Source organism: Myodes glareolus, chromosome 22 (assembly GCF_982192425.1).
Source record: "Myodes glareolus chromosome 22, mMyoGla1.1, whole genome shotgun sequence".
Taxonomy (NCBI): Eukaryota; Metazoa; Chordata; class Mammalia; order Rodentia; family Cricetidae; genus Myodes; species Myodes glareolus.
Window position 1 is genome coordinate 38,870,591 of NC_142047.1, and position 26,859 is coordinate 38,897,449.

Consider the following 26,859-nt stretch of genomic DNA (forward strand, 5'->3'; position numbering starts at 1 on the left):
TCCAGGCCCAATGACCTGAACCTGATCCCTGGGGCCCATATGGTGGAGAGAGAATGAACTCCCTCGGGTTGTGCTATGATGGTGGGCACACCAAGGCATTTTCACAGTCACACACATACCTAAGTAATTCTTGTGGGGCCTGTCCAAGATAAAGGTTCAAAAGTAAACCTCATGCAGAAATGGGGAGATAGGGGCTGGAGAGATGGCTAGGCAGTCAAGAGTGCTTTACTACTCTTCCAGATGACCCAGGTTCAGTTCCCAGCACCCACATGACAGCTCACAACCGTCTGTAACTCCAGTTCCAGTGATTCAGCCTCCATTCTGCTGTCTGAAGGCACCAGGCACACAGGTCATGTATATACATACAGGTAGGCAAACACTGAAATGTTAAATAAAAATGAAGAAAACTTTTAAGAGATGAAGCAAAGCTCAGGGAAAAATAGCCACCAGGAAATCTGTTTGATTGACACGTCTGCTTCATTATGGCACCCTTGGCCTGAGTATTGACTTGTGCCCCACACTAAGACTTGATGAATGACAAGGGAGCCTTAACAGTAGCCAAATTCAAATATGAACCCCATATTTGAGAGGCTAGCACCCCAACACACCATTCTCATTGCTTACCAGGTATTCTTCTGCCTACCTTGGGTCTTTCACTGGAGAAAGGAGACTTTGACCTATGACCCCAGCCCTGTGCCCAGCTGGCTCCTCAGCATTAGCTCCTCTTCTGATTTGAGCCCATCAGTGACTAATCACACTGCCTAAGTCCAGGGTGCAACGCTGGGAACCCTGTCAAACTTGATGGATTCACTATTGGCGAGGCATGCTAAGACTTGTTATCTGAGCGTTACAGATGAGGAGACAAGGTCCAGGAAGGGCAAGGGCTGACATTCCTTACCAGTGACTCACTGCACGGTGTCATTGTAAAGGCACCACCTGTCACTCTGGGGACATTCAGCACTGATGACAGACGCTGTGGTTTCTGTTTAGTGGCAGAAACTGCCAAACACGGGTTAACTTTCCTCGTCACAGAACCTGCAAGCAGCAGAGATAAGACTTGGACACGGGCTCGAGAGATGCTTCACAGGTAAGAGCATTTGCTGCTTTTCCCAGAACTCAATCACGTGACTCACAGACTCCTATAACTTAAGCTCCAGGGACCTGATGTCCTCTTCTGGACTGCACAGGCATCTGCACTCACACGTGCACATACACACCCACACATACATATACAGTTAAAAATAAATTTTATATTTTATATAAAAATTTTTATATAAAAATTTTATAAAACTTGGACCATCTCACATTAGAGGGTATTAGAACTAACAGACAAGTTCTATGGCTTTTTGGACACCAGGGAATACCACGCAAAGTGGAGAACAAACTTGGAAGCATCACTTTTGCCATCCTAGCCTATGTCATGTGTCTCATGCAACTGAGGGTATCAAGAAGTGGCGGTTCAGTGCTTGCCCAGCACACTGCAAGAGCTCAGTGTGCTGCGGATAAACCAGTCTTTTAAAAATGCCCATGCCAGATGAGGAAGCCCACAAGATGACTCTAACTTGGCCTTTACTTGGACTGAGGGGTAGCTGATCTTGCTTGATTGAAATCCACAGACTAGACAACACCTAGTGAGGGCAGAGGTAGAGTCAATTTAGAGGCTTAAACTGGATGGCAATCATCTTGTCAGTCATCACTCACCAAGTCTAAAGTCCTAGTGCCCCACATTATGGAAGAGATGCTGTGAGGGCCAGTTGGTTCCTGGCTCCTGTGTCACCATTAGCTATGACTTAAGAAGCTGTAGCAACTCCTAAGCCAGTTTCCTCAGCTAATAACCCTCATTTCAGAACTATGCTGTCTATAGTGATTTTGGGGAGTGTCTCACATAGCTCAGACTGGCCCCAAACTCATTATGTAGCCATGGCTGGCTTTGAACTCCTGAGCCCCCTGCCTCCACCTCCCAAGACATGTGCCACTATCCCTAGGTGGCATTTCTTTAAACTTAACAAAGAAGTATCTCCAGTGAATGAGTCTGTGTTGTTATTCCAGCAAAAAGGTGGAATGGGTTGGGTGTGGTCTGTGTGTTTTCCAGGGGTCCACTGTGACTGAAGTCTTAGTCTACAGGATGGCTATTTTAGGGAGGTGGATCCTATTGGGAGGTTCCTAGGTCTCTGAGAACATGCTTGCAGCAGATGGTTCTGGGATTCCTGGGCAGCTCCTGGTCACTATCTACCATGATGTGAGCAGTCCAGAATTGGCCTGATGGTGTAGCCCTAATCCTTCAAAGCTGGGCTAGAAAATAAGGTCAATCTGGTTTAACACACACCTCTCACTGATTACTAGGGTTGATTAGGTCTGTCTGGCTAAGTGGTGTCCCCTTCCTTTGCCACTATTTCATGCATCTCTGAAAACAAGCCTGTTTTCAGAACTGCCAAGTAACCTCAAAACTGTGGACTAAACAAGCATCTTTCTCTTCCTTAACTGCCTGTTATAGTGACACAGGCTGACTAGTAGAAAAATATATTTTCATAAGGGGGAGAATTTCATAAAGGGTAGGTTTTCCACGCTCCACTGGATGGCCCCAACCCCATGCTCTTATGGGCAGTACTAACAGGACTTAGCAGGAAGTTATAAAACAAAATGGATGAGAGGGGGTGTGCTGGAGGGAGAAAATGGGACAGACATGATCATATTTCCTTGTATCCCTGTATGAAGTACTCAATAATAAAGAAAACATTTTATTCATTGTCTTAACTCACAGCTTATAGTGTCATAAAATAGGTTTTGCATTTTGTTCTTCTTTCCCCTCCCTAAAAAAACCTAGAAAAGTCCTAAACATACTTTTAGTAAAGAACCTAATTTTGCATATAATTATAGTTCTCCATAAAATATTTATAAAGCAAAGGCATGGAAAAGATACTCTATTTTATTTTATTTATTGTTATTATTTTTTTACAAACAATAGATTTGCTGCAACATGCTCTGGCTCATATTATTGAATTAAAAAATTTAACACATTTCAAAAATATCAAAAATACACTATAATGAGTCTTAGGACTACAATACGACAATGATTGCACAAAAACCAAAGATATGAGCCCACTGTTTGGATGACATCCACTGGCAACAGTGAGAGAAAACCCTATAGCATTTGGGAGAGGTGCATGAGATTTAGATACAAGGAGCTAATGCTGATTGGCCGATCACTGAATGACAGTACAGAGCAGATGTATGTAGCTGCTTCTCTCGGTTCTAGAGAGTGCTTGCCCAAGCACAGGGCAAAGTCACACTACCTGGTGAGAAAGATTAACCTGCCTTGGGGAGTCTGAAAGGCTCCACCCAGGAGGAAGTAAAAAGTGACACAGACAGTTCTACAGTGATGCTGCCGACATCACCAGATGGCTTGGAGACGATTCTTTAGTAATTGGTACATTTATCAGTAACAGCCAAGTGCTCCCTTACGGAGGTCTCTTCATTAATAATTATTAACTAGGTAGAGACGGTGAGCCTGTGGTTTCCAAGTACCTGCTTTTGCTGAAGGGCTACACAGAAAGAGGAGCACTTTTGGGTATTCAGAGGATCGGCCCGATCTGACTGCCTGGAAAACAGCACTCATCACACACAGACTCTAATAGCACCCAGAGATTACCAGCTGCTTAGGCGGCTCTTCTGCACACCACGGAAACCAGTTCACTGATTATTGCACGTGTACGCTCCACAGTAGTGTAATCAAGCCTTGCTTGTGTCAGGAGTAGTCTGCTCAATAACTGGACTCCAGAGCGGCACCAGAACTTTACTTCAGGTCAGTGTTGGCATTTTCAGCTCTCTGTCCACTGGGTTAAAGCAATACCTTGACTGGAGGGCACAGACATTCTCCCTTGCAGGGAGCCTCCTGAACTGCACCTACAGCCCAGTGCTCTTCCTTCAGAAACCCTGTTTTGTTTTGAGGAAGAGACTCATGCATACCAGACTGGATTTGAACTCTCTCTGTAGCCAAGGACAACCCTGAATTCCTGATCCTCTTGTTTCCACCTCCCAAGTGAGCATTTGCAATTGCTTACCACTGTCCCACCACACCTGGCCCCACAAAGTCTCTTAAATGAATTAAATGGGAGTTGCAGACAGAGACTCAAGAATCATACAGAAGGTGGGCTCCCTGTAAGAGGTAACTGGTATTCTGGCTACCTGGAGAACACACACTCTGGGTAAGGAGAAGGGGTCATACTCACCTGACAGCCTATCCAGGTAATAACATCAGCCAATCACCTCACAGCCACAGGAGGTGTGTATTATGTTTTAGGGATTGGGCTATGGCCTTTGAACCCTCTGTTTTTTTTAATACAGAGTAATGACAGGACATAAAATAAAGGCAATTACAAAAACAGAACCATTGGTTTTGGTTTGGCCTATACTGAGATTTCTCAACACAACCTAAGGAATTCTGAAAACTTCCACCACAAAGGACAGTGGAACTGCAGAGTTCTGCTAACCCAAAAGCAAGGATGTTCATGTCTGTCAAGGTCATTTCAGGCCTGGGTTTTGAGGTGACATTAGTGAATGGGGTGATAAACAAACAGAAGACAAGAAAACAACTCACATATAAAGACACTTTCTAAGACTATGCTACTGAAGTGCTATTTTTTCAAATAACTGATTTCTCGACATCACTGCTGTTCTACAGCTCAAAAGATCTGCGGAGGAAGCTACTTTACGTCATCCATACCATGTGTTTTTCTTCATTCTCATTCTCCCATATAAAAATAAGGTGGCAACAGTTTCTCTTCTCACTAACACACCTAGACTCTGCACAAGCTACTATGTCCCCGCCCCAATCAAAGACCTGAGTTCTAACATTTTTCCAGTAACTGACAGTAGTTTGACAGAGGAAGTTAAGTGTTCCTGATGACTTGGGGGCTCAGTTCAAATTTTTGAGGGCTAAACATTAGGTAGCCACTAGAGTGATATAGCATCTCCCCTACCCGAGTGTAACCCTCTGATGTGCACATGAGCGCAGGGCACAGGGCCTCTGGAGACAGAGTATCTGTGAAAGATCATCTGTTCTTTAGTATTGCTTTGAACAAAAACTTCCTCTCCAAACATAAAAGAAAAATACATGCTTTCAATCTTATATTTAACAATTTGTTTCTGATAAAGCAAATTAAAGATTGTTCCAATCTATTTTTTAGTTATGTAATATTCTAAAACTTCACAGCACATTTTCCATTGAGTAAAATCAAGCAATCCCAAAATTTGTATCAATAAAAAGGAATTAGTTTCCTATGTAAACCTAACAGAAAAAGCAACAGAAATATACAAGAAGCTGTAATTTGCTATGGTTATGTGAAATATGAAAAATGACAGGTTTTCTGTACGCTTAGCAATTTCTGAGTTGAACAGTCTTTCTTACCCTGGTGTTGAGTACTCTGAACCATGTCAGTGGAATCAGCAGTATTCAGAAGGGTCACACAATGTCAAACACTCCAGGGTGAGTGTTCAAGTCACTACCACCATTCTAGAAAAACACCCTGCTCTTGAGAAAGGAACAAGTCTAACCTGTGAACTTTGTCTACCCTTATGTTCCTAGTTGGTCGTCAGTCTACCTGTCAAGAGCTGTCCGCCAACTCTCACATTTAGGAAAGGAAGCCAATCCACAAGTAGCTAGCTGCCTTGTGATCCTAGTTCCCAGCAGGGATCAGCTTATTCAGGGCTGAGTCTCTCTGATTTGGGGGAAGGAGTCTTAGTTCTCACTCCTTCCCCATCTTCCTCTATAGAATAAAATCCTCCCACCCCAAGTTTCTCAGTTTTCATAGTCTGACATTCAATAGATCAATTTCCAAGACCCTTCCAAGTACCCTCAAAGGAGGCTCCGCCCTCAATTACCTCACCTATGGACAAGGGAGCTGGGCTGCCTCTAAGAAGATTGGCTCGAGTGCAGATTCAAAAAAAAGATTCACAGTCAATGAAAAGTGCTCTCATTACGTAACATTACATCATTACATACATAAATTATCTGCTTGATTGGTTCTGTATCTCCAATAGACATCATTTTGATAGGCTATATTCTCGTAGAGAATGAAAAGCCATGTGACTAGTCACATCACACCCCCTAGTTAGTCTGAGACATAGGTGACTTCTCTGTTACAGAGACCCATCAGCAGCAATTAGTAAAGGGAATCAGCCTTCAGTTACTTTCTCCACAGAAACAGTTCTTTTCCTGCCCAGGCAGGCAAATTCTCAAATGATCCTAGGAGAGGAAAGGTTAATGGCAGGTGGCAGGACTGACACAGAATAACATCTGCTGTCTCCCAGCAGTGCCGGGAATGCAATGACGGTCCAAAGTGAAGCTTAACACTGATGGTGGTACTAGCTCATCCAGAACCAGACCCTGCTAGTGCTCAACTTTTTGGCTCCAAATTCTACTCCACACATCTATGGTTTGAAACACTGAGGCAAAGCATCTCCTGAAGGTCCCTTCCCCAATATACCACATAGCCCTCCCTCACGCTGTGCCCTTGGGGCAGAATCACAGCGCTGTATCAAACTCCTCCAGAGGCTCAGTTCGGTCCTCTTCACTGGGCTCGGGCTCAGGCCTGCTCTCCTGATGCTGCTTCATCTGCTCCTTCACTTCTTCTTCCAGGTCACGAGGTACAACAAACTGATCCTCTGGTTCCAGCTGAGTAGGGGCAGCAAAATAGCCAGTTTTCCTTTTGGGTGCTTCTGTAGCCACCTCAATGAGGTTCAGGCTGTCTTCTAGGGGCACAATGGAGCCATTGGAGAGTTTCTTTCCATACAGACAGGAAGTGGAGGGAGACTTCTGTAACTCCATCTTGTCTTTGTTCATTGGCAAAAGTATACCACTATTCACACTGTTCTGCCTTCGGATCCCCAAAACCAAGCCTCTAGCATGTTCCTCTGGACACGGGGTAGAGTTCTTCGGGGGAGCAGGGGAACTCTCAAGCTCTCGTCCTCGGCAGCAGTGGATGTCCACCTCCACCTCGACCCTGCTGCCGTTGATTATGACCCCTTCAACAGGCTGTTCATCATCACTGTCCAGTCCATTGTCGGACTGATTGCTGGAAAAGGTAGCACAAGAAGGCTGGCGCTGGAAAACTCCTGAAGTGGGTACTGGGTGCAGACTGCAGCGCCTCTCTGGCCTCGGAAGCAAGCTAGCCTCCAGGCCCACAGTGTTATGCTCATCAGAAGCAGTAGAGCCCACTTCACTGCTCACCTCTGAGGTGGACATCTCGCTGCTGAATTCTGAGGCAATCCCACTACTAGAGGAGGGAGTGGTTGGCTTGGGGGCATCCTTAATGGTGGCAGTTGAAGCAAATCCCACAGGACCTGGAAGAGTGAGTCCATTCATTTCACAGGTGCAGCCTTCCTCACCAATGTTCAAATAAACCACCATTGCCCCCACGTTGTCCTGACAACCATAGCTCTGTGCTAATGTGCACAGCTTCTTAGCAGCAGCTAATGGGTCTTGTACATGTCGCACTGCATTGACAGCTTCTGAATATGACAAGTGTTCCCATAGTGCTTTGTTCCCCAAAATCAGCAATTCATCTTGAATGGTAAGTGGAGTGGAAGATATGTGGGGCTTGGGGAGGATCCATGGGTAGAGGTATGTGCATCCCAGCATCCGGGTACAGCAGGTTACCCCATTTACCTTGTTGTCCTAGAAGTGAGAAAAACACAAATTCTAAGAAAACACAAATGCTAGAAAGAAAACATTAGTGATATGCAACTTTGTCTTTTTCTAAGTCACAATGTTTAGGGAGAAAATGGGGCCTGAAAGGGTTTTTGAAACCTCAAAGCCCACCCTTCAATGACACATTATCTCCAGCAAGGTCACACTTACTCCAATAAGGTCACATATCCTAACTCTCCTCAAACAGATGCTGAAGCATTAAACAAGTACTAATTGAGCCTAAAAAGAGGAGTCTGAATCTCAACCTCTCTGTTGAGACTATGACCAAAATGAATGGATTCAATAAGTACCTGGGTGAATCTAAACCAAGAGAAAAAGGAATTGCCCTGGTTGCAGATGGAATGGTCATATACTGGACACTTTTTTCATATTCATACCTTTTCATGAAAAACAAACACAATCTCTAACATCACTAAGATGTTGATTTCATGGCTGCAGTCATTTTCTGAGTGAAGCAAAGACTATGGGTTTACACTTAGAAGAATTTGTCACAAATGCTAAACTTTATTTTCTTCATATAAAATAGAAATAAAAGTACTTCCTTCATGAGGGTTAAAATTATAAATACACAGTACTTGGAAAATAACATGTTTGTGATTAAAATAAAGTATTTTATAATTGTCTAGAGCCTAAAAAAATTCTAATCATTGTCTATAAAAAGATTATTCTGTGCCAGGCAATGGTGGTACATGCCTTTAATCCAGCACTCGGGAGGCAGAGGCAGGAGGATCTCTGTGAGTTACACACACACACACACACACACACAATATAATAGGGACAGAAAGATTATAAGAGCCAGAAGCCCACTACATCTGCTGGGAGATAATGTCTTCTATATATGACAAGAACAACGAATTCATGAAATCTGAAAAACATGGCTCCCTAAACAAGACCTGCACAATGACAACACCAAGTGGCACACCAATGTGGACGGGGAAAATCTCATAAGGCCCTACCACTAGATGAAGCGCTATAAGCAACTGATGGCTGCTGAGAGGTGGAGCTGAGTCTTCTTCAGGTATGGCTCCCAGATAGGGTATTTAAGCCCAAGTGGGCAGCCCTAAACACACACATGCATACATGAGCAACATCAAATGAACCTATCAGCATGCATGTGTGTGCGTTTGTGTGTGTATAGAATAATTGAAGAAGAGGGCATGAATTTGAAAGGGAGTGGAGGGAATACAGAAAGAGTTAGAGGGTGAGAAAAAGGGTTCGAAATAATATATAATACTCATGTATGAAATTCTCAAAAAATTAAAAATATTTTTAAAGATTCAGAAAAAAATTAATTACAAAGCAAACTAAAAAGACTCAAAAGCTTATGCTCTCTCAAAATTAATCCAAAATAAACCACAAACTCAAATTTAACAGACAAGACAACAAAGTTTCTAGAAGATAAAACAGACAAAAGCATGAATGTTTGTCAATACAGTTCTTGATTTAACACTGAAACAAAAACCAGGCAGAATTTCAGTCATTAAAACTACTCGGGTGTGTAAGGCGGGTCGGCAGGTAAAGACATTCATCTACTGTGCAAGTCTGAAGCCATGAATTAGATCCCTGGAACCCACATAAAGAGGAAAGAAAAGAACTGACTCCAGAAAGTAGTTCTCCGCCCTCCACATGCGGGCTGTGGCTGTGTGCCCCCTCCCAGTTCCCATCATGCATAAACACATAATAATAAATAAATGGAAAAAAAACTAAAAATCCTTTTCTGCTAAAGCAGTGGTTCTCAACCTTGTTAAAGCTTTAACACAGCTCCTCATGTTGTGGGAACCTCCCATCATAAAATTATTCTCATTGCTACTTCATAACTGTAATTTTGCTACTGTTATGAATCATGTCAATATCTGTGTTTTCTGATGGTCTCTGGTGACCCCTGTGAATAAAGGGGTCTCAGCCAACAGGTTGAGAACCATTTGCTAAAGGCACCATTAGGAAAGATAAGCCACAGACTGAAAAATATACAAAGAAATCTCTTGACACATGCCTTTAATCCCAGCACTCAAGAAGCAAGTGGCTCTCTATGAGTTCAAGGCCAGCCTGGTCTACAGAGTAAGTTCTAAGACAGTCAGGGGTACAGAGAGAAACCCTGTCTTGAAGAACTAAACTAAAAAAACAAAAGGAAAGGAAGGAAGGAGAAAGAAAGAAAAATCTCTTAACACTCAGCCATAAACAAAATACCAACCCCATTTAAAATGGGCACAAGACATGCATTCTCTTTGCAGTAAACAATGTTCATATATAACTACTAATTTCAGAAGCAAAAGTTATGCTAATTTCTAGGAGAAGAAAAACTACAAAATAGCTGCTTGACACTTCCTCATACAGAAACAAGAGCACTGTGAACTGTGTGCAGTAAGTACAGGTACAGCACTGAGACTGCATTCAGCAGGTCTTCCTGCTGAGAATAGCAAAGCCTGCCGCCCTAGGGCCTCAGTGAGGTGATCACAACCTTCACATTACCTGCCAGCACTCACTCAATCACTAACTACAACTTTTCACTTTTGCTTTGTGCTAGTCACTAACTGCTCCGTGGATTTTGTTTTATTTTATTCTGAGACACGGTCTCACTGTGTCGTCCTTGCTGTCCAGAACTCCCTATGTGGACCAGTCTGGCCTTGAACTCACAGATTCACCTATCTCTCCCTCCCTCCCCAGGAGCCAGGAGCCAAGGCACCACACTAGCCTACAGAGTTTCTTTTAATGCTGTTACTGAAGCCACACGAACTGAACCTTTATCAGGGGATGAACACAATTTATAAGTCATCTGGGGAGGAGACGTGACTGGCAGGGAGCAAGATGTACCTCTGTTATGATGGCTTTCTGATCCTTCACCCTCTGTGCCTCCTCTGGGTCCTGCTCCAGGCTGAAGATTTTAGAAAGTGATACTGGCTTCCCACCTCGGCACAGGACTGCTTGGCATGTGCCAACGTTGGCTACAGTCAAGCTAAAACTACTTGTTGGGTCAGCAGTATCGGGTCGAATGTAGCACAGGAGAGCAGAGGAACCCAGCTTCTGGCCAGCCATTCCTAATTTCCTGTGTAGAAAGAGAAGAAAAAAAGACATGGCAGCTAGTTTCAGAGAAAAGAAGTAGTCTTTTATAGCCACTGCAAACCCCTCACCCTCATCCACCCAGGGCAAACTTGCTATGGGAGCTGGTGGTAGTAGTGATGGTAAAGAACATAGCACTCTCAGCTGACTAAGACTTTAAAGGGGGTTGGCATATGGCACAAATGAGGGCATCTTTCTCCACTGTTCCTGTGTCTGATCCAAGACTCCCCATTCAGGAGCTTTTAGACTTCAGCACATCAGGTGCACGTGGAGGGCCTGATCACCGCTAGAGCAGAATGCTGGGCCTGGCCCGACCCTAGAGCTTATGATGTGAGGCGAGAGGCTAACCATGTCTAACAAGTGTTTAGTAAGAACGCTGAGAAAGCTGGTCCTGAAAAACACTTTGAGAAGGAGAGAGAGGCCATGACTCATCTTGCATTTCCTCCACATACATGGCATTCGTGTGACTGCAACCTGGAGGCAATACTAATACACAGCAGACATCACCAGAAGAATCTAGTTTCAAATTTCCTTTTCTTATTTGTTGACTGTAGAGTCCCAGCAAATTCTTTCTCTAAGAAATAAAGCTGATAAAAATCCTTACCTATTTTAGTTTGTTTTGAAAGATAAGGATGAAAACTATGTAGCATCGTACTTGGTACTTGGCAGATTCAAACTCAGAGCTCCCTTTTACAACCTTTTTCTGTCAAGTCTCTAGCTCAATACTACAGAAAAACTGACTCCTTTACTAACAGCCTGCTTCTTAACACAAGATACAAGCAGCTCCAGCTCCAGGCTGCTCTGGTCTTGACTAGTCAAGTTTACAACCTCAGCACTCTGCATTCTTTAGGCTCTCTACCTGAAGTGCAAGGCAGATTTTCAGGAGTTGGGAAGTGAGGTTTTTTGCTTTTAAGTGGCTCAGGTGTTAATGAGAGAGAAGAGTTAAATAAATACCAATAATAAATTTTCTAACACATAAACCTAACAAGTGCCTGTTGGTCTCCTGTAGGTCATCAGCTAACTCTAGAAAAATCTTAGGAAAGCATAGTCTTCTTCCCCTAAATGTTCACATACATTCAGATACATATCCTTTAGCATACATGTGCTGGCCTTCCCAGATCCACAACAAAAGTGGGCAGATGATTCCATAGATTCTTTACCACACCCTGCTGATACCAAGAGAATGTGGCACAGGAAGGTACTACATCTCTCTTTGATCTTGCATCTATAAGCAATGACCTTCAACTTCTGAGATTTACTTTCTATAAGGAAAGTGGAGTTAGGGATTAGTCAACCCACCTGCTTACCTGTGAGATACCAAGAAGGTATTGGCCATGAAAACTGTGTCATTTGTTGAGTGCTGTACTTCTTCCAAAAGCACATCTGCCATCGTACACTGCAGCAGACGAGGGAGCTCCTCATTCCGGTCCCCATCAAACATGCCATACACAGCTCCTACCCCCTCTGCAAAGTTATCCATAGCCAAAGCAGACACACACAGTCTGAAAAAAAGAAGATGAGAAACATAATCATTTCTTCAGGGAATGTTACTAGGAGGTCACTAGACAAGGTAGGCAGCAGCTGACAGAGACAGCATCATAAGGAAAGGGGATTTGGCCACAGTCACGGGCTGGTAATGGTGATTAAGAACTCATTTTATAGCTAGGTGGTGATGGCACACACCTTTAATTCCAGAACTCAGGAGGCAGAGACAGGTAGATGCCTGAATTCAAGGCCAGCCTGGTCTACAGAGTGAGTTCCAGGACAGCCAAAACTACACAGAGGAACCCTGCCTTGAAAAACAAAACAAACAAAAAGAACTATTTTTGTCAATGCCCTTCAGTCAAACAGCAGAAGAGCACACCTGCCAATGAAGCTGGTTTATGCTCCTAGTCCTAAGGAAGAATGCTCACCATAGAACTCTGGGTGTATGGGCAGAAGGTACAGGAATAAAACTTAGTATAGCAGGTGGGCTTTGGCTGGGTCATTCTGAGGAAAGTCTGTGTACAGGAGCAAAGGGCCATCTCAGATAGGGGCAATCGGAATTCAGTCCATTTATATGGCTGGGCCTTGCAATAAATTTCACTCATAGGAAAAAAAATTTCATCAGAAAACCTTAGAAATGTTTAGTGCTTTGTTTACTGCATGTCCATTTTTTTCTCTTTCTTTATCATGGTTTTAGAAGGATCTTATCTCATGTTGGAGTTCTGAGACTTATGTTTGGAAGACAGACAGGACATGGTCTAGCTGTGAAAACAGAGCAGGCCTAAGGTGTCACGGGCTGCCTTTTCTCTTGCCGGTCTCCAGGGACAATATACTCACTTATTTCTCTGCCCTGCCATCTCAGCCAGTCCATGGCTCCAGAAGGTTGATGTAACTGTAGAATCTGTGGTTGGCAAAGGCTTCTGGTCAATTTTCAGGGTTGTGATATGGCTGTGGGTGGTGAATAAGGGAAAATTAAACCATATTTCTCTTTTGTATTTTATAAGAATTATCAAAACAATACTATTTTTAGAAAATAAACTTCTGACAGACTAAGATGCATTTCCAGAGACTGAATGAAAGTGGGGTGATTGTAAATGGAACAGCGGGCTGCTTTCCCGCCCGCCACCCGGCTAGCTTTATTAGAAATAATTACACGGAAACTGTATTCATTCAAACATTGCCTGGTCCATTATCTGTAGCCTCTTATTGGCTAATTCTCACATCTTGCTTCAACCCATATTTAGTAATCTGTGTAGCATCATGAGGTGGTGGCTTACCAGGAAAGATCCTAACCTGTGTCTGTCTTGGAGAGGAGAGTCATGGCGACTGCCTCACTGCCTTCTTCCTCCCAGCATCCTGTTCTGTCTACTCCGCCTACCTAATTTTCTGTCCTATCAGGTCAGGTAGTTTTCTTTATTAATTAACCAATGAAAGCAACATATAGACAGATGACCCTCCTCCATCATTTCCCCTTTTTCTGTTTAAACTGTGGCTTTGATGTAGGAGAATAAAAAGTGGTATGGAAAACAGACGCTGAATATAGTTTCAACTTATGCATCACAAAGATCTCTAGGCTTCTACCAAGTGTCACTTATTTTAAGCAATATAAAGAGATCTTAAAACAATATATAGGTATTATTGCTTAGATGTTACAATGTGACCTGTACCACCAAACATGTATGTCAATCATGTAAAATAATTTAGTGTGTAGCTCAGTAGAAATGAGTCAAAGAGAACAGCCTAGGAGTGTTCTGGCCTAATCCATCTATTCCTTTAATTAACTGAGATTTCCATAGTCCAAAGATAACTCACCGATGGCTGAAACATAGGGATTTGATTTCAGATTTTTTTTCCTACCTAAACATGTCCAAAGTCTTGTGTTCCAAAACCAGATTTGTATTTCCTGTCAGATCAAGGTCTTGCAATGTAGCAGGCAGAGCCTCTGGAATTAGTATTTCTGTCAAGTCATTGCAACTCAGGTCTACAAACTGAGAAGAAATACAGAAATCAAAGGAGAACACATTATATTACGATCTCTTCTCCTAAACACTCAATCTTCTCACCTATAGCCTCAAATGGGAACTTCATTTCTTTCCAAGAACAAATTAAGTATACTCGGATTTTAAACTGAGTATATAAAAAGAGAACAACACTCATTCCTTATGTATAAACAAAAGGGGAGATTTAGCCATATTTATGGGCAGCACATATTAGTTTTGTAAAGCTATCAAAAGCTATAAAAGATGTCTGGTCATATTGTTTAAGTAGTAGCTTTGTCAATATTCTTCAGCCAAAGACCTCTAGGGCACACCTGTGGTTAAAGCTGGTTGACTTTCTTTGCAGTAATAGAGAATGCTCCCCCATGGAAGCCTTCAGGTGTACAGGGAAGAGAGTGTGGGAAGGAACCTAGTACAGAATTAGGGCTTTGGCTTGGCCATTTGACGGAGAGCCTAAGAAAGTTGAGTATTATAACCAATTGTAGCACAAGGCAATACAGTTATACAGTCAGTCTCTCTTATGCAGCTTACTGGTAGAGAAGAGAAATTAGCTCAAGAGAAAGTCTTGAGAGAGGAAGCAGTCTCATTCACACTCCTTAAGTCTTCCTTACAAGAAAGACACCTCACTCCCACCCTTGTTATTCTACAGTGAGGATGTCAGGCTAGCTCATGCACATACCTGGATCTGAGGCAGCTGCAGTATCTCTGGGAAAATGCTGATGTTGTTGGCATGTGCAACAAGGGTGTGCAGTCTTTTGCAGTTCGCTATGGTTGTAGGAATGGCTTTAAGCTTGTTCCCACTTAGGTTCAGTTCTTCCAATTGCTCCAATTTATTTAGTTTGCTGAAAAAAAAGAAACATCAAAACACCATTCTGCATCAGGAAAGAGCAGCTGCCAAGTGGTGACTATTGTATAACAAACAGCCACAGAGTAAAGACAACTTGGTTCACTGCAGAAAACCCTGAGAGAAGGAGCCACGTGGTTCACCATCATGACCAAGCCTGCTATTTGTCACCATGACCTCCTAGCATTCCGTGTTTCAAGGCTGGCACTGCCTCTGCTTTCCTTATAGATGTGGGCATGAGGGTTTGTCTGACTTACTGAACTCCCTGAAGAAGTATGGCCTATTGTTGAGAGAGAAGTGTCAGTCTTTGCTGCAGCACTAACTAGTATGCAAAACCCTAGGTAAGCGAATGCCAGTGACCTTGACTGAAGAAGGAAAACTGAGATTCCTTTCAGTTTTAGACTTCTACATGTATACCACCAAGTTCTTGTACACACAGCACCCTGCTTGGGACAAGATAACTATTTACACCACTGTGATACTGAGCAAAGCCTTTTACATGCTAAGCAAAATATCTTAAGTCTGACATTAACAAATCCCTCTAATTTCTTTAGAAACAATAAATATGAAGAAAATTTGGGATACAGATCACCAATAATACTAGCAATCTGAAAGATCTACTATTTTAATGTCACTCCACTTCCTACCAGATTTCTCAAAACAGATTTTAGATTTTTTTTTCTTAAACAAATATTTGTATTTGCCTGCATGTGCACTACACAGGTGTCCACGGAGGCCAGAAGAGGGCATCAGGTCTCCTGGAGCTGGAGTTGTAGGTGGCTGCAGTTGTGAGCTGCCATGCACATGCTAGAAACCAAACCCTGGTCCTCTGCTCTCAACTACTGAGCATCTCTCCCAGTCCCTCAAATGAGGACTTTAAGTGAACTTTCCATATTACCTTTCTAACAGATCAGTTTCTACTGCTGGAAAATTCATACTTTTCAAGTACACTTCCCTACAAGACACACATCTATATACACACAAAAGAAAACTCATACTTTTAATAAATAAGCTTAGAAAAATATTTCCTTTTGTACTATGATAGTAAATGTACACTCAAGGAAACTGGAAAATAAAGACAAACAGAATGTGTGTGTGTGTGTGTGTGTGTGTGTGTATACACAACTTTATGTGCATGTGCTAGTGAATATACACTTCTGTGTGTGCACAAATAGCAGCTAGGAGTCAACACTGGGTATCTTTTGGTTTGGGGGTTGTTTCCACTAACCTGCAGCTCACTGATTTGCTAGACTGGCTGGTCTGCAAGCTCCAGAGGTCCTCCTGTCTCTACTTCTCAGGGTGGGGATTACAGGTATGTGCCTACCACAGCTAGTTTTTTATGTGGGCTCTGGGAATCTGAACTTAGGTCAAGTTTGTACAACAAGCATTTTACCGCCTGGACCATCTCACCAACTCCTCCAAAATCTTTTAATCCAACGACTATACATAATCACATAATGAATACTCTGTGACAAGATGCTGGATTCATGTTAAAGGCATGAAATAAAATTTCAGATTTACAGAGTCAGGTGTGATGGCAAATGCCTATAAATGGTAGGCTAACACTCTATTATGAGCTTGAGCCCACTTGGACTCCATAGTGAAACATGTCTTTTAAAACTAAAAGTTACACAATCGCCTTCTAACTTAGTTTTCAATTTTATTTCAAATGTGTTCCCAAGGCCAACCTCATTCTTTTCTACTACTCCCAGCCTAGGTTCTTCTGACTCATGACTATAAACACAATACTCCTATCTTAAATCAGTTGTTTAGTAAATATACAATTGTCCTTAGATTTTAAAACCAGGGCTGATGGGTCAGTGGATAAAGGTACTTGTTGCCAAGCCTGACTACCTGAATTTGATCCCTGGTACCCACATGGTAGAAAGCACAAACCGATTCCTATAAGATGATCAACAGGCCTAGAGTAATGCTCTGGCTTAATTGGGACATACATTATCACCTGCCTATCCCCAAGGCTTGGATTGTAGGAGCCAGAGGTAATGGGAACATCAAGGAAATGGTGTTTTCCAGACAAAACATACGATCTCTTAGCAAATATGACAGTATACACAAGACTTGCACGAGTTCAAACTAACAAAACCCCAGTTTCAAAAGGGGAAGGGAGCTACTGGCATTTGATAGCTGCTAGGAGAGAGTCAGTTGCTTTCATGATGTGACCTATGCTAGGTCAAATGAGGGCAGGCCTCACTCCCTGAAACTAGATGGTCATTAGAACCTGGACTCTATAGGGATGAGAGAGAGAGAGAGAGAGAGAGAGAGAGAGAGAGAGAGAGAGAGAGAGAGAAACACCACAAGTTGGGTGGGAAGAGATGGGAGACTAGAGAGATTAACTGAGGAAGGAGTTGGGGTGTGTATGAATGTGTTCAAGATACACTATATTAAAGAATAACACACTATTAAAGTGAGGCATTGTACCCCACGTCTTTAACCCCAGAATTTTGGAGGCAGAGGCAAGTGAATCTATGTGAGCTCAGGCCAGCCTGGTCTAGATACTGAGTTTCAGAATATCCAGGGCTACATATTTATATATACATATTATTTTTGGAGGACAACGGGGAAAGAGAACGAATGATAACAAAGTATAATGACATGTTTATGAAGGTACCATAATGAAACTCATTATTTTGTATGCCAACCTAAAAAACTTAACAAAGAAGAAAATATTATTTTTAAATAATTTATTTATATTTTATGTGAACTGGTGTTTTCCCTGCATGTGTGTCTGTGTAAGAGTGTCGGATTCCCTGGAACTGGAGTTACAGACAGTTGTGAGGTTCCAAGTGGGTTCTGGGAATTGAACCCACTGCTTTTAACCCCAGAGCCATCTCCCCAGCAACAGAACATGTTATATTTTTTAATAATAGAATTTTCAGGGCGGGGATGGGGAGCAGAGTCTTGTGCTGGTTTCCAAATCTACATGTAATTGAAAATGCCTTGATTTCTGATCCTTCTGACTCCACCTTCCGAATGCTGGGGTTATAGGTGTATGCCACCACACCTGTCTTATACGGTGCTGGAGGAGGAACGCAGAGCTTTATGCATGGTAGACAAGAACTCCAGAAACTGAGTTACAACCCCAGACCCAATTCTTTTTTTTAATCAAATGTATTTTGAAAGATACTTATTTCTCCTTGGACACTGTTTAAATTTTAACTGGAGGAACTCTCTCTTCTCATGTCTTCTTATAGGTATAGATTGCTAACTACTATTCCTCTCTCTCCTTCCAGCCTAATACCCATCTCCCAAGCTCTGTGTAGTACAACTACCAACCTGTTATCTTTTAACTTTTATTTTTTAATTTATTTTAATTTATGTGTCTGTGTGGGTGTGTGTCACATGTGTGCAAGTGCCCTCAGAAGCCACAAGAGGACACCGGATTCCTTGGAGCTTAGAGGAACTTACAAATTACAGATGTTTGTTAGTCAGCCAATATGAGTGCTGGAAACTGAACTTTTGTTATCTGGAAGAACAGCAAGCACTCTTAACCACAAAGTCATCTTTCCAGGCCCCAAACTGGGATCTTTAATGTCTTGCATTTGTCACATTGCATAGAAATTGCCTAAACCAGAAGTTCTCAACCTGAGAGTCGAAACCCTTTGGCAAACCTCTATCTCCAAAAATATTTACATTACGATTCATAACCAAGATAAAATTACAGTTATGAAGTAGCAACGAAAATAATTTTATAGTTGGGGGTCACCACAACATGAGGCACTGTATCATAGGGTCGCAGCATTAGGAAGGCTGAGAATTGCTGGTCTAGATGCTTGTCTATTTTCCTAATTTGATTGTGGGTTCAAGGACAGAGGCAGAAAGTATGACATAGTATGTGGCATATATTAAGCATTTACCATATTTACATATAGTAAATATACTATTAGACAATGTATTTTATAATACAGTGCTGATAAAAAAGAAAAATTTTCATTTTATTTCATAACCCTATACTTTTATGGATGGAATATTCTCAGATTATTACTAAATAATTAGAGCTATAAATTACACATTTTAACCACAATTTCTTTGGCTAGTCATATTTCACCAGCAACAAATTATTAAGACAAGATTTTCCTGCTGAGCTAGTGAAGTCTCAGCACCAGCAAATCAGAAGTGTCATGGTCAGATAGCCATAATGGAATGCAGAATTCCTATTTTCCTGTCAAATGATCACACTGCACTCATTCACCTTGCAGGAAAGGTCTGCAGCTGGTTATTTGCGAGGTGCAGGATTCGCAGGTGTGGGTGCCCGACCAAGACAGGTATGCACTGGTCTGTCAGGAGGTTGTTGGTCAGGTACAGTAGCTGCAGCACACTCAGACTCTCCTCTCCAGCACATGCAGAAGGCAGAGACTCCAGACTATTTGCAGATGCATTCAAGTATCTGAGACTGACAGAACACACACAGAACATTATTCCCTTTGAGTCTGTTGCCTTCTTAAGTAGAAACCATCATGCCCGCTCCCAAAGTCAAAAAACTTTTCTACAGGAAGTTTTCTCTTAATATATGCAACTCAAAGCTAGGTGACAAGAAGGAACATAGGCATGGTTATTTTTCTACCATTCTATAATGGTTGCATGCAAAATCACCTATTTCCATTGCAAGGACACCATTGAATACCACCTTTAATATATGTCTGAACTATAAAGATAACATTCAAAAAATTTTGTCTCTTTGTAACAAAACATTATTTATTTAGCTAATCCCATAATACTCTAATATCTACATAGATTATCTACATAGAGTACAATTCTGTACACATATTATAAGCACTATAATGAAAATCTTGGATTCTTATCCAATTATTTTCACAGTGCATAGTTCTAGAAACAAAATTTGTAGGATCAAAGGATACAGGTATTTTTATAATGGCTAAAGATATACTGCCTAGTTGAGATCCAAAAAAGTTAGATCAAACAGCAATTGGGCCATTTCTTGGTGTTTTGGCTAAGACCAAGTACAAATTGCACTCATACAAGAAGAATACAATCGATATTTTTATCTACAGTATAATTCAGGTTAATCTTTGTCAATCTAACGAGTAAACCATGGTATAATTTTAATAATCTTTCAAATACAATGTATGTATAGGTAAACTATCCTCAATGAAAGAAAGCATCATTAAACTTGTGTCTTCCTCTGTGTGTGTGTGTGTGTGTACCCACACGTGCGCACGCCTAAGCAAAACAATCTTGAGTATCATCTTCAAGAATGCCACCCATGGGATGGTGACATAGCTTAGATCGTAAAGGTTCTTTCTACCAAGTCTGACAACCTGAGTTTAAACCCCAGAAACCACTAGGTAAAAGGAGAGAACTGACTCCACAAAGTTGCCTTCTGACCTTCACATGTCTAATACAGTGCATGCATAAACACACCTGTATACATATACAAACAAAATAAATGTAATTTTATAAATGCTGTCTACCTCCTTGGAGATGAGATCTCTCACTGGCCAGGGATTACCAAGCAGGCTAGATTGGCTGGCCAGCAAGCCCCAGGGATCCACTTGTCTCTACCACCTCTGTGCCCGAGTAAAAAGCACACACTGCCATGTCCCACAATTTAACTTGAGTTCTGGGTAACTGAACTCAGATCCTTCTGCCTATAAGGGAAGCACTTTACCAACTGAACTCTCCCCCCATTTGAACATATGTGTTCTTAAATATACATGCTATGTGATCAGCATCTCTAACGAGCTTTTAAGCTTGTGAAAGACTATGTATTCAGCTCTGACAGTACTACATTAAGGAGATCGTTTCTTTTTTATTTGCTTGTTTGATTTGCTTTTTTCAGACAGGGTTTCTCTGTGTAACACTGGCTGTCCTGGAACTCATTCTGTAGACCAGGCTGGCCTCAGACTCAGAAATCTGCCTGCCTCTGCCTCCCAGGTGCTGGGATTAAAGGCGTGGGTCACCACTGCCTGGCAGTAAATGGTCTCTTAATGATCTTCAGGCACTTAAAACTACATTCTGTATTATGTACAACTTGTTAATTAACAACTTCAACATTTCACAGAAACATGACCAAAAGAAAATCTCCCTCAGTTTCATTTCTTTTTTTTTTTTTTGCTGTTGTTTTTTATTTTGAGAATTATCCAGCTAAGAGTATTATGCATTTAGAGATGCATACGCTAGAAAACAAGACCTGTGGGAATGTCTCCCGTGACCCTGTGTCAACTCACTGCTGCTCACCTGTTTCCCCATCTCTAAACTCCCTTCTTCATAATGTAAAAGACTACCATTAAAATCCTACTTTATTGGGCTAGGAGATCACTAAATTGTAGAGCATTTACTTAATACAAGCAATACTCTGAACTTAATCTTAGCACCACAAAAAAAAAAAAAAAATCTAGGGCTGGAGAGATGGCTCAGTGGTTAAGAGCATTGTCTGCTCTTCCAAAGGTCCTGAGTTCAAGTCCCAGCAACCACACAACCATCTGTAATGAGGTCTGGAGCCCTCTTCTGGACTACAGGCATATATGCAGACAGAATATTGTATACATGATAAAATAAATAATTTTTTTTTTAAAAAAATCTACTTCTTCCTTAAAGATGACATTTAGATAAACCTAACTGTAAGTTTTAAAACAGGAAGATATTTACATACTAATTTACAACAAGATAGCAAACGATACCTTGTAGAAGGATGTTACCTTTAAATGCATGGTTTTCAAAGCAGGTAACAAATGTTCTGGAAATCAAGAGAATGTTAACTCAAAGATCACTTGACAGAGCTAGCATAAAACCGACTTTAGTAGTATGTCCTTTTTTTCTCAGAGCAAAAGCTAGACTTTATCAAAGGCTCTGCCTGAGCACAGTGAAAGCCTGAGAGCCTCTGCGGGAACCACGCACCACAGAAGTAATTACTATCTGATAGTCACTCCAACTTTCAAGTTTAGTATGAAACTTAATTTTTATGTCACAAAAAATTGCAACCAAGTCTCTGCTTCCAGCTGGAGTAACAAGTAAACTGTGAACCCAGAAATCACACAAGGATAGGCCGGTGCAGTTTATGGAGGCAATGCCTGTGCTCCTCTGAGGAACTCACTTTAAGGCTTTGGAGAAGAGAGTGTCTGGCAGCCTGGAGAGAGTGTTGTGCTGGACATCCAGCACCTCGAGCGGAATATGCTCCACCAGTGCTGGAAGGACATGGACGTGGTTGTGTCCTACCATCAGCTTCCGGAGACTCAGACTACTCAGAATTCTATGGAGAAACAGCAGAAAGTAACAAAAGCTTACTTAAATCCTTTTTAAGTCTACTATAGGCCAGTTAATTAAAATCAGTCAACTAACAGAAACCTATTTTTAGAATGTACAACCACTGACAAATGACTGAGCTGAGAAAGCAGACACAAAAATCACCGCACCCCCACCCAGAAGTCCCAGGTGAGATCCTGAGTACAAGTGGTCCAGAGTCTAAGCTAGTGGTTCTCAACCTGTGGGTTGTAACCCCTTTGGAGGTCAAACAATCCTTTCACAGGGGCTCCCTAAGACCACCAGAAAACATAGGTATTTACATTATAATTCATACCAGTAGCAAAATTACAGTTATGAAGTAGCAATGAAAGTAATTTTATGGTTGTAGGTCCCCACAACATGAGAAATGTACTAAATGGTCACAGCATTGGGAAGGTTGAGTTGAGAACCACTGACTTAGCAGTTTCTAGAATAAAAACATTTGGCTTAAGTCTAGACAGAAATAAAGTCTAGACAGCATTTATCAATACTAACAAACTCAGTATGTTTATTAATATATTACATAATGAAAATTTTATTACAATAAAAATGACTAAGTGTTTAAAAGACTAGACTATTTAGCCACGAAATCCAAGTAGAGTTAGTGACTTGCCAAAGATGTAATGATCTGTGAAAGATGGCACTGAAACGCTATCATCTAGATGTGAAGATCATGCTCCAGAGGCTTGGTGCTACCTATTGTGCTACAAGCTTCTAGCTGAATTGTGAAGACTCCACAAGCATCCACTTTACACTGAAGTACTTCGGAATTTGTAATACAGTGGCCTCGTCCTACCCCTTAAGCACCACTCTCTCCTCCCTCACCTTAGGTAACTCTCACCATCTGGTACAGATCAATTCAAATACCATTTTACCACAAAGTACACTCTAATTATTTCATTCTTCTAATTATTTCATTCTTCTAAAACAATTTGTGTCATGATTTAGACCAAGCCTCCAAGGTAAGAAATCTGCATTCAAATGCTAGCTTCCAGTGGCCCTGGGACCTCAGACAGGTGACCTAACCATTCTTAGTTTCCTCATTCCTAAGTTAAGGCTGACAACACCTATATAAAAAGTTTATAGGACTAGGTAAGATCATAAAACTGGAGTTCTCAGAAAATTTCTAGCTCATAATAAGTCACCCTATGAAACAGTCAAATTCATATAATCATACCACCAGCCATACCAAAATCTTTCAACACGGGATAGCAATTACGTGTGTGTATAAGTCACCCTATGAAACAGTCATATTCACACAATTATACCACCAGCCATGCTGGAAGCTATCAACACGGGTCAGAATTTTACTGTTTCTTTAGGCTAAGACATGCATTAGTCATCACTATAACCCTTATAGTACACTATGTTGCCACCTCCTATTCAGCAGGTCCTCAATAATCACCAACAAATGAAAGGCAGCTCAAATTTAGAGAAATACTTAAACACATGCCATATCTGCATTTGCACACACATACCTCACAGGAATCTCGGTGAGAAGATTGTAGCTCATATCTAGTATTTCTAGCTTTTTTGCTTCACAGGCCCAGTCAGGGACACACTCTAGCAGGTTTCTGCAAAGAATAGAAATTATCATGTAAGGTGAAAAGTTACTGTGGCTTGAATACTAAATATTTTCCCCAAAGACATGTTATTGCAGTTTGTTCTAGTAGCTTATAGTGCTATTATAAATTGGTAAGTGGGACTGGAAAGATTGTTTAAGAGCACTGGTTGCTCTTTCAGAGGACCAGGGTTCAAGTCCCACCACCCACATGATGCCTCACAACCATCTGTAACTCCAGTCCCAGGGAATCTGATACCCTCTTCAGTCTTACAAGGGCACCAGGCACATATATGGTACACAGACATACATGCTAGGACAATATTCACACACAAAAAAAAAATTTAAAAAAAATTTCTTAAAGAAACTAACTGGTGGAACTTGGTTTTCATGCTGTAGTCCTAGTTCTTGGGAGGCTGAGGTAGGCATGAGGAGCACAAGTTCAAGGCCAACCTGGGTTAAATATGGAGACTATCTTTAAAAACAAGCAGAAGAAAGAAAATAAAAGGAGGGAACAAGGAAGGAAGGAAGGAGGGAAGAGCTCAAAGGAGAGCTGGACTTTCCTTCTCTGCTCTCAGTTGCCATGAGGTAAGCTACTATGAGCTGCCACCATGGGCTCAAGGTGACATGGGTAGGTGGCCATGGATCTGAAACTGCAGGCCAAAAATAAGCTTTTCTTCTTTTAAATTGCTTATTTCAGGTATTTTGTCACAGTTATGGAAATGTAAATAACAGACAAATTGAATTCATTTTCACTAGATTCCAGTGAATGGATTAAATCACCTTACGGCAGGGACACTATTTCCAAGAAATTCTCTGGGATATTGCCAAAAATAAAGCCGGCACTCAGAAAACACTGTCAAAGTAAGTTAGAGACAAGCACTCAAACAAGCACAGCAATATATATCAACTGTGCTATCACATGTTCAGAGAAGGCTTTGAACAGAAGCAGCAGGATGTAGTGAGACAGAATGAGGAGAGATTTGGAGGAAGTGGCATCAAAGATGAGCAGGAATTCCATGGGTAATGACAGACAGAAAAGAAGCAAATTCTAAGAAAAACAGAAGGAAAAGCAGTGAGAAAGTAGAGGCAACAGGCAATGAGTAGCAAGACAAAGTTTCAAACCACTGGAAACATGAATTTGAAATATTTAATACAGATCCAGATCAAAAGACTTCTACTGTCAGATGTAATCTACCTTTTCTAGGTCGCAAGGTATCTGTCAATTATGTGGCAGAATGCAGTGAGAGCTATGTAAAAAAGATACAGACATCGCTGACAGCTTAGTGAAGAGAACACTGCCTGAAATAGGCCAAGGCAACTTTGCTAAGAAACATGACATCTGGGTTAGATTCTGAAGACATTCTGCGACATTACATGTTGAAGATACTCCAAGCAAGGATGACAACCTGAGTAAGAGCACAGAGATAAGGCAAGAAGGAGACTGATGTATCATGGGAATGCCAAGCCATTTGGTAATGCTAGGGCCAGGAGTGATGCTCCGGAGACAGAGGGAAGTTAGGCTGGAACAGTTCTAAACCATGTCTGGAAGGTTCTTTCTTAGTTGATCCTACATACATGGGGGCTACCCCAAAGGTTTACAAGCAGTGTACACATGATGTGAGCTATGTACTTTAGATTACTGGTAAATGGAGCCCAGTTCAGATGATTCTGCTGATAGAAGGAAAAATAATCAGGGTTCCAGGCAAGAAATGAGAGTAGTCATAGAGCTGAAGGAGTGGGAGAAATTCCAAAAGTACTAAGGAGGCAAAGATGGCCATGACTTGGAGAAAGATTTCGTATAGGAAGGAGAACAGAATAAAGAATAAAAGCTACTTTCAGGCTTCTCACCTGGATGACCAGGGATATGACTGTGCTACTGTGAACCGACACAGGGGAGAAGACTGGTACAGGAGCAGATGAGTTTAATTTTGCACAGGTTTCAGGCACCTGGGGATGTGTACAGCAAGATTAGCTAGTAAAGAACTGGACACATGGGCCTAGCCAGAGAAAAGAGGGTCAATTTAGAAACATGGTTGATTTCAACCCTTTGGGTGACTAAAATCACTGGGATCAATGAGACTGCATCCGTGACAAGGCAGTGTGCCAATTCAGAACTTGAGGGGTGACTGGCTTAAAAGGCTGCCAGAAGGAAAAGAGAACATCAAAAACAGAGAAGTAATGACTAAAATGGCATTAAAGAGAGTATATTGGCTAGTTTCAAAGATGTCCTAAAAAATGTAAAGAGACTAAGTGTTAATAGAGAAAAAGCAAATTAGAGAAGGCCTACAGTGAGCTGCTGTCAGAATCAGGAAATGGGAAGTAAAGAAATGGAGCACACAATACAAATAATTCTTGAGAAGTTTAGACAAAAAGGTGAAAATAGTGGTTACACGTAGTGTGAGGGCTATGAGATTAAGCAACACTTTGTTTATTCAGACAGAAGAGATCTAAATTTCCTTCCTCTCCCAGGGGCTCCTTCCTTTAGTTACACATTAGTCCTCCCACCCCCACACCAATCAAGATAAGTACCACCCTTATGAATACACTCACCGGGAGAGTTCCAAAGAAGTGAGCAGGCTGGGCACTGGGTAGACGGTCACTGCTGTCAGCCCTATGGGAAAACAGACACCATGTTAACAATGTTCTCTGAAAAAGAAGATAGCAAGAACTACTGAAAAGGGCTTGAGAGAGGGTTCAGTGGTTAAGACCACCTACTGCTCTTCCTGAGAACCCAGGTTCAGGTTTCAATACTATAGTGGTATTCACAACAGCCTGTTAACTCCAGCTCCCAGGGATATGATGCTGCTGGCTTCCATGGGTACCTGCACATTCCTACACATAGATACACATCATTAAAAAAAAAAAAAAGGACGAAGAAGAACACTGGTAAACAAAGCAAAAGTGGTTTTGTAGAGATGACTAAAAAGAAAAACTACTGGCAACT

At 41.6% G+C, this 26,859-nt stretch overlaps 1 protein-coding gene across 3 annotated transcripts in view; it reads right to left on the reverse strand.

The window, feature by feature from the left end:
• Positions 1–2,920: 2,920 nt before the first annotated feature.
• The window catches only part of Phlpp2 (PH domain and leucine rich repeat protein phosphatase 2), a 74,399-nt gene continuing 50,460 nt past the window's right edge, over positions 2,921–26,859 (reverse strand). For all 3 annotated transcript variants that reach the window (XM_085681747.2, XM_085681748.2, XM_048437288.3), the window contains 10 exons: positions 26,466–26,526; positions 23,830–23,925; positions 22,164–22,319; positions 19,302–19,502; positions 14,927–15,089; positions 14,108–14,238; positions 13,088–13,198; positions 12,073–12,267; positions 10,520–10,751; positions 2,921–7,675 (listed from right to left, as the gene is read on the reverse strand). In XM_085681747.2, coding sequence (XP_085537873.2) covers positions 6,524–7,675; positions 10,520–10,751; positions 12,073–12,267; positions 13,088–13,198; positions 14,108–14,238; positions 14,927–15,089; positions 19,302–19,502; positions 22,164–22,319; positions 23,830–23,925; positions 26,466–26,526 — 2,498 coding nt within the window. In that variant the 3' untranslated portion in view covers positions 2,921–6,523. The remainder of the gene's footprint in view (positions 7,676–10,519; positions 10,752–12,072; positions 12,268–13,087; positions 13,199–14,107; positions 14,239–14,926; positions 15,090–19,301; positions 19,503–22,163; positions 22,320–23,829; positions 23,926–26,465; positions 26,527–26,859) is intronic.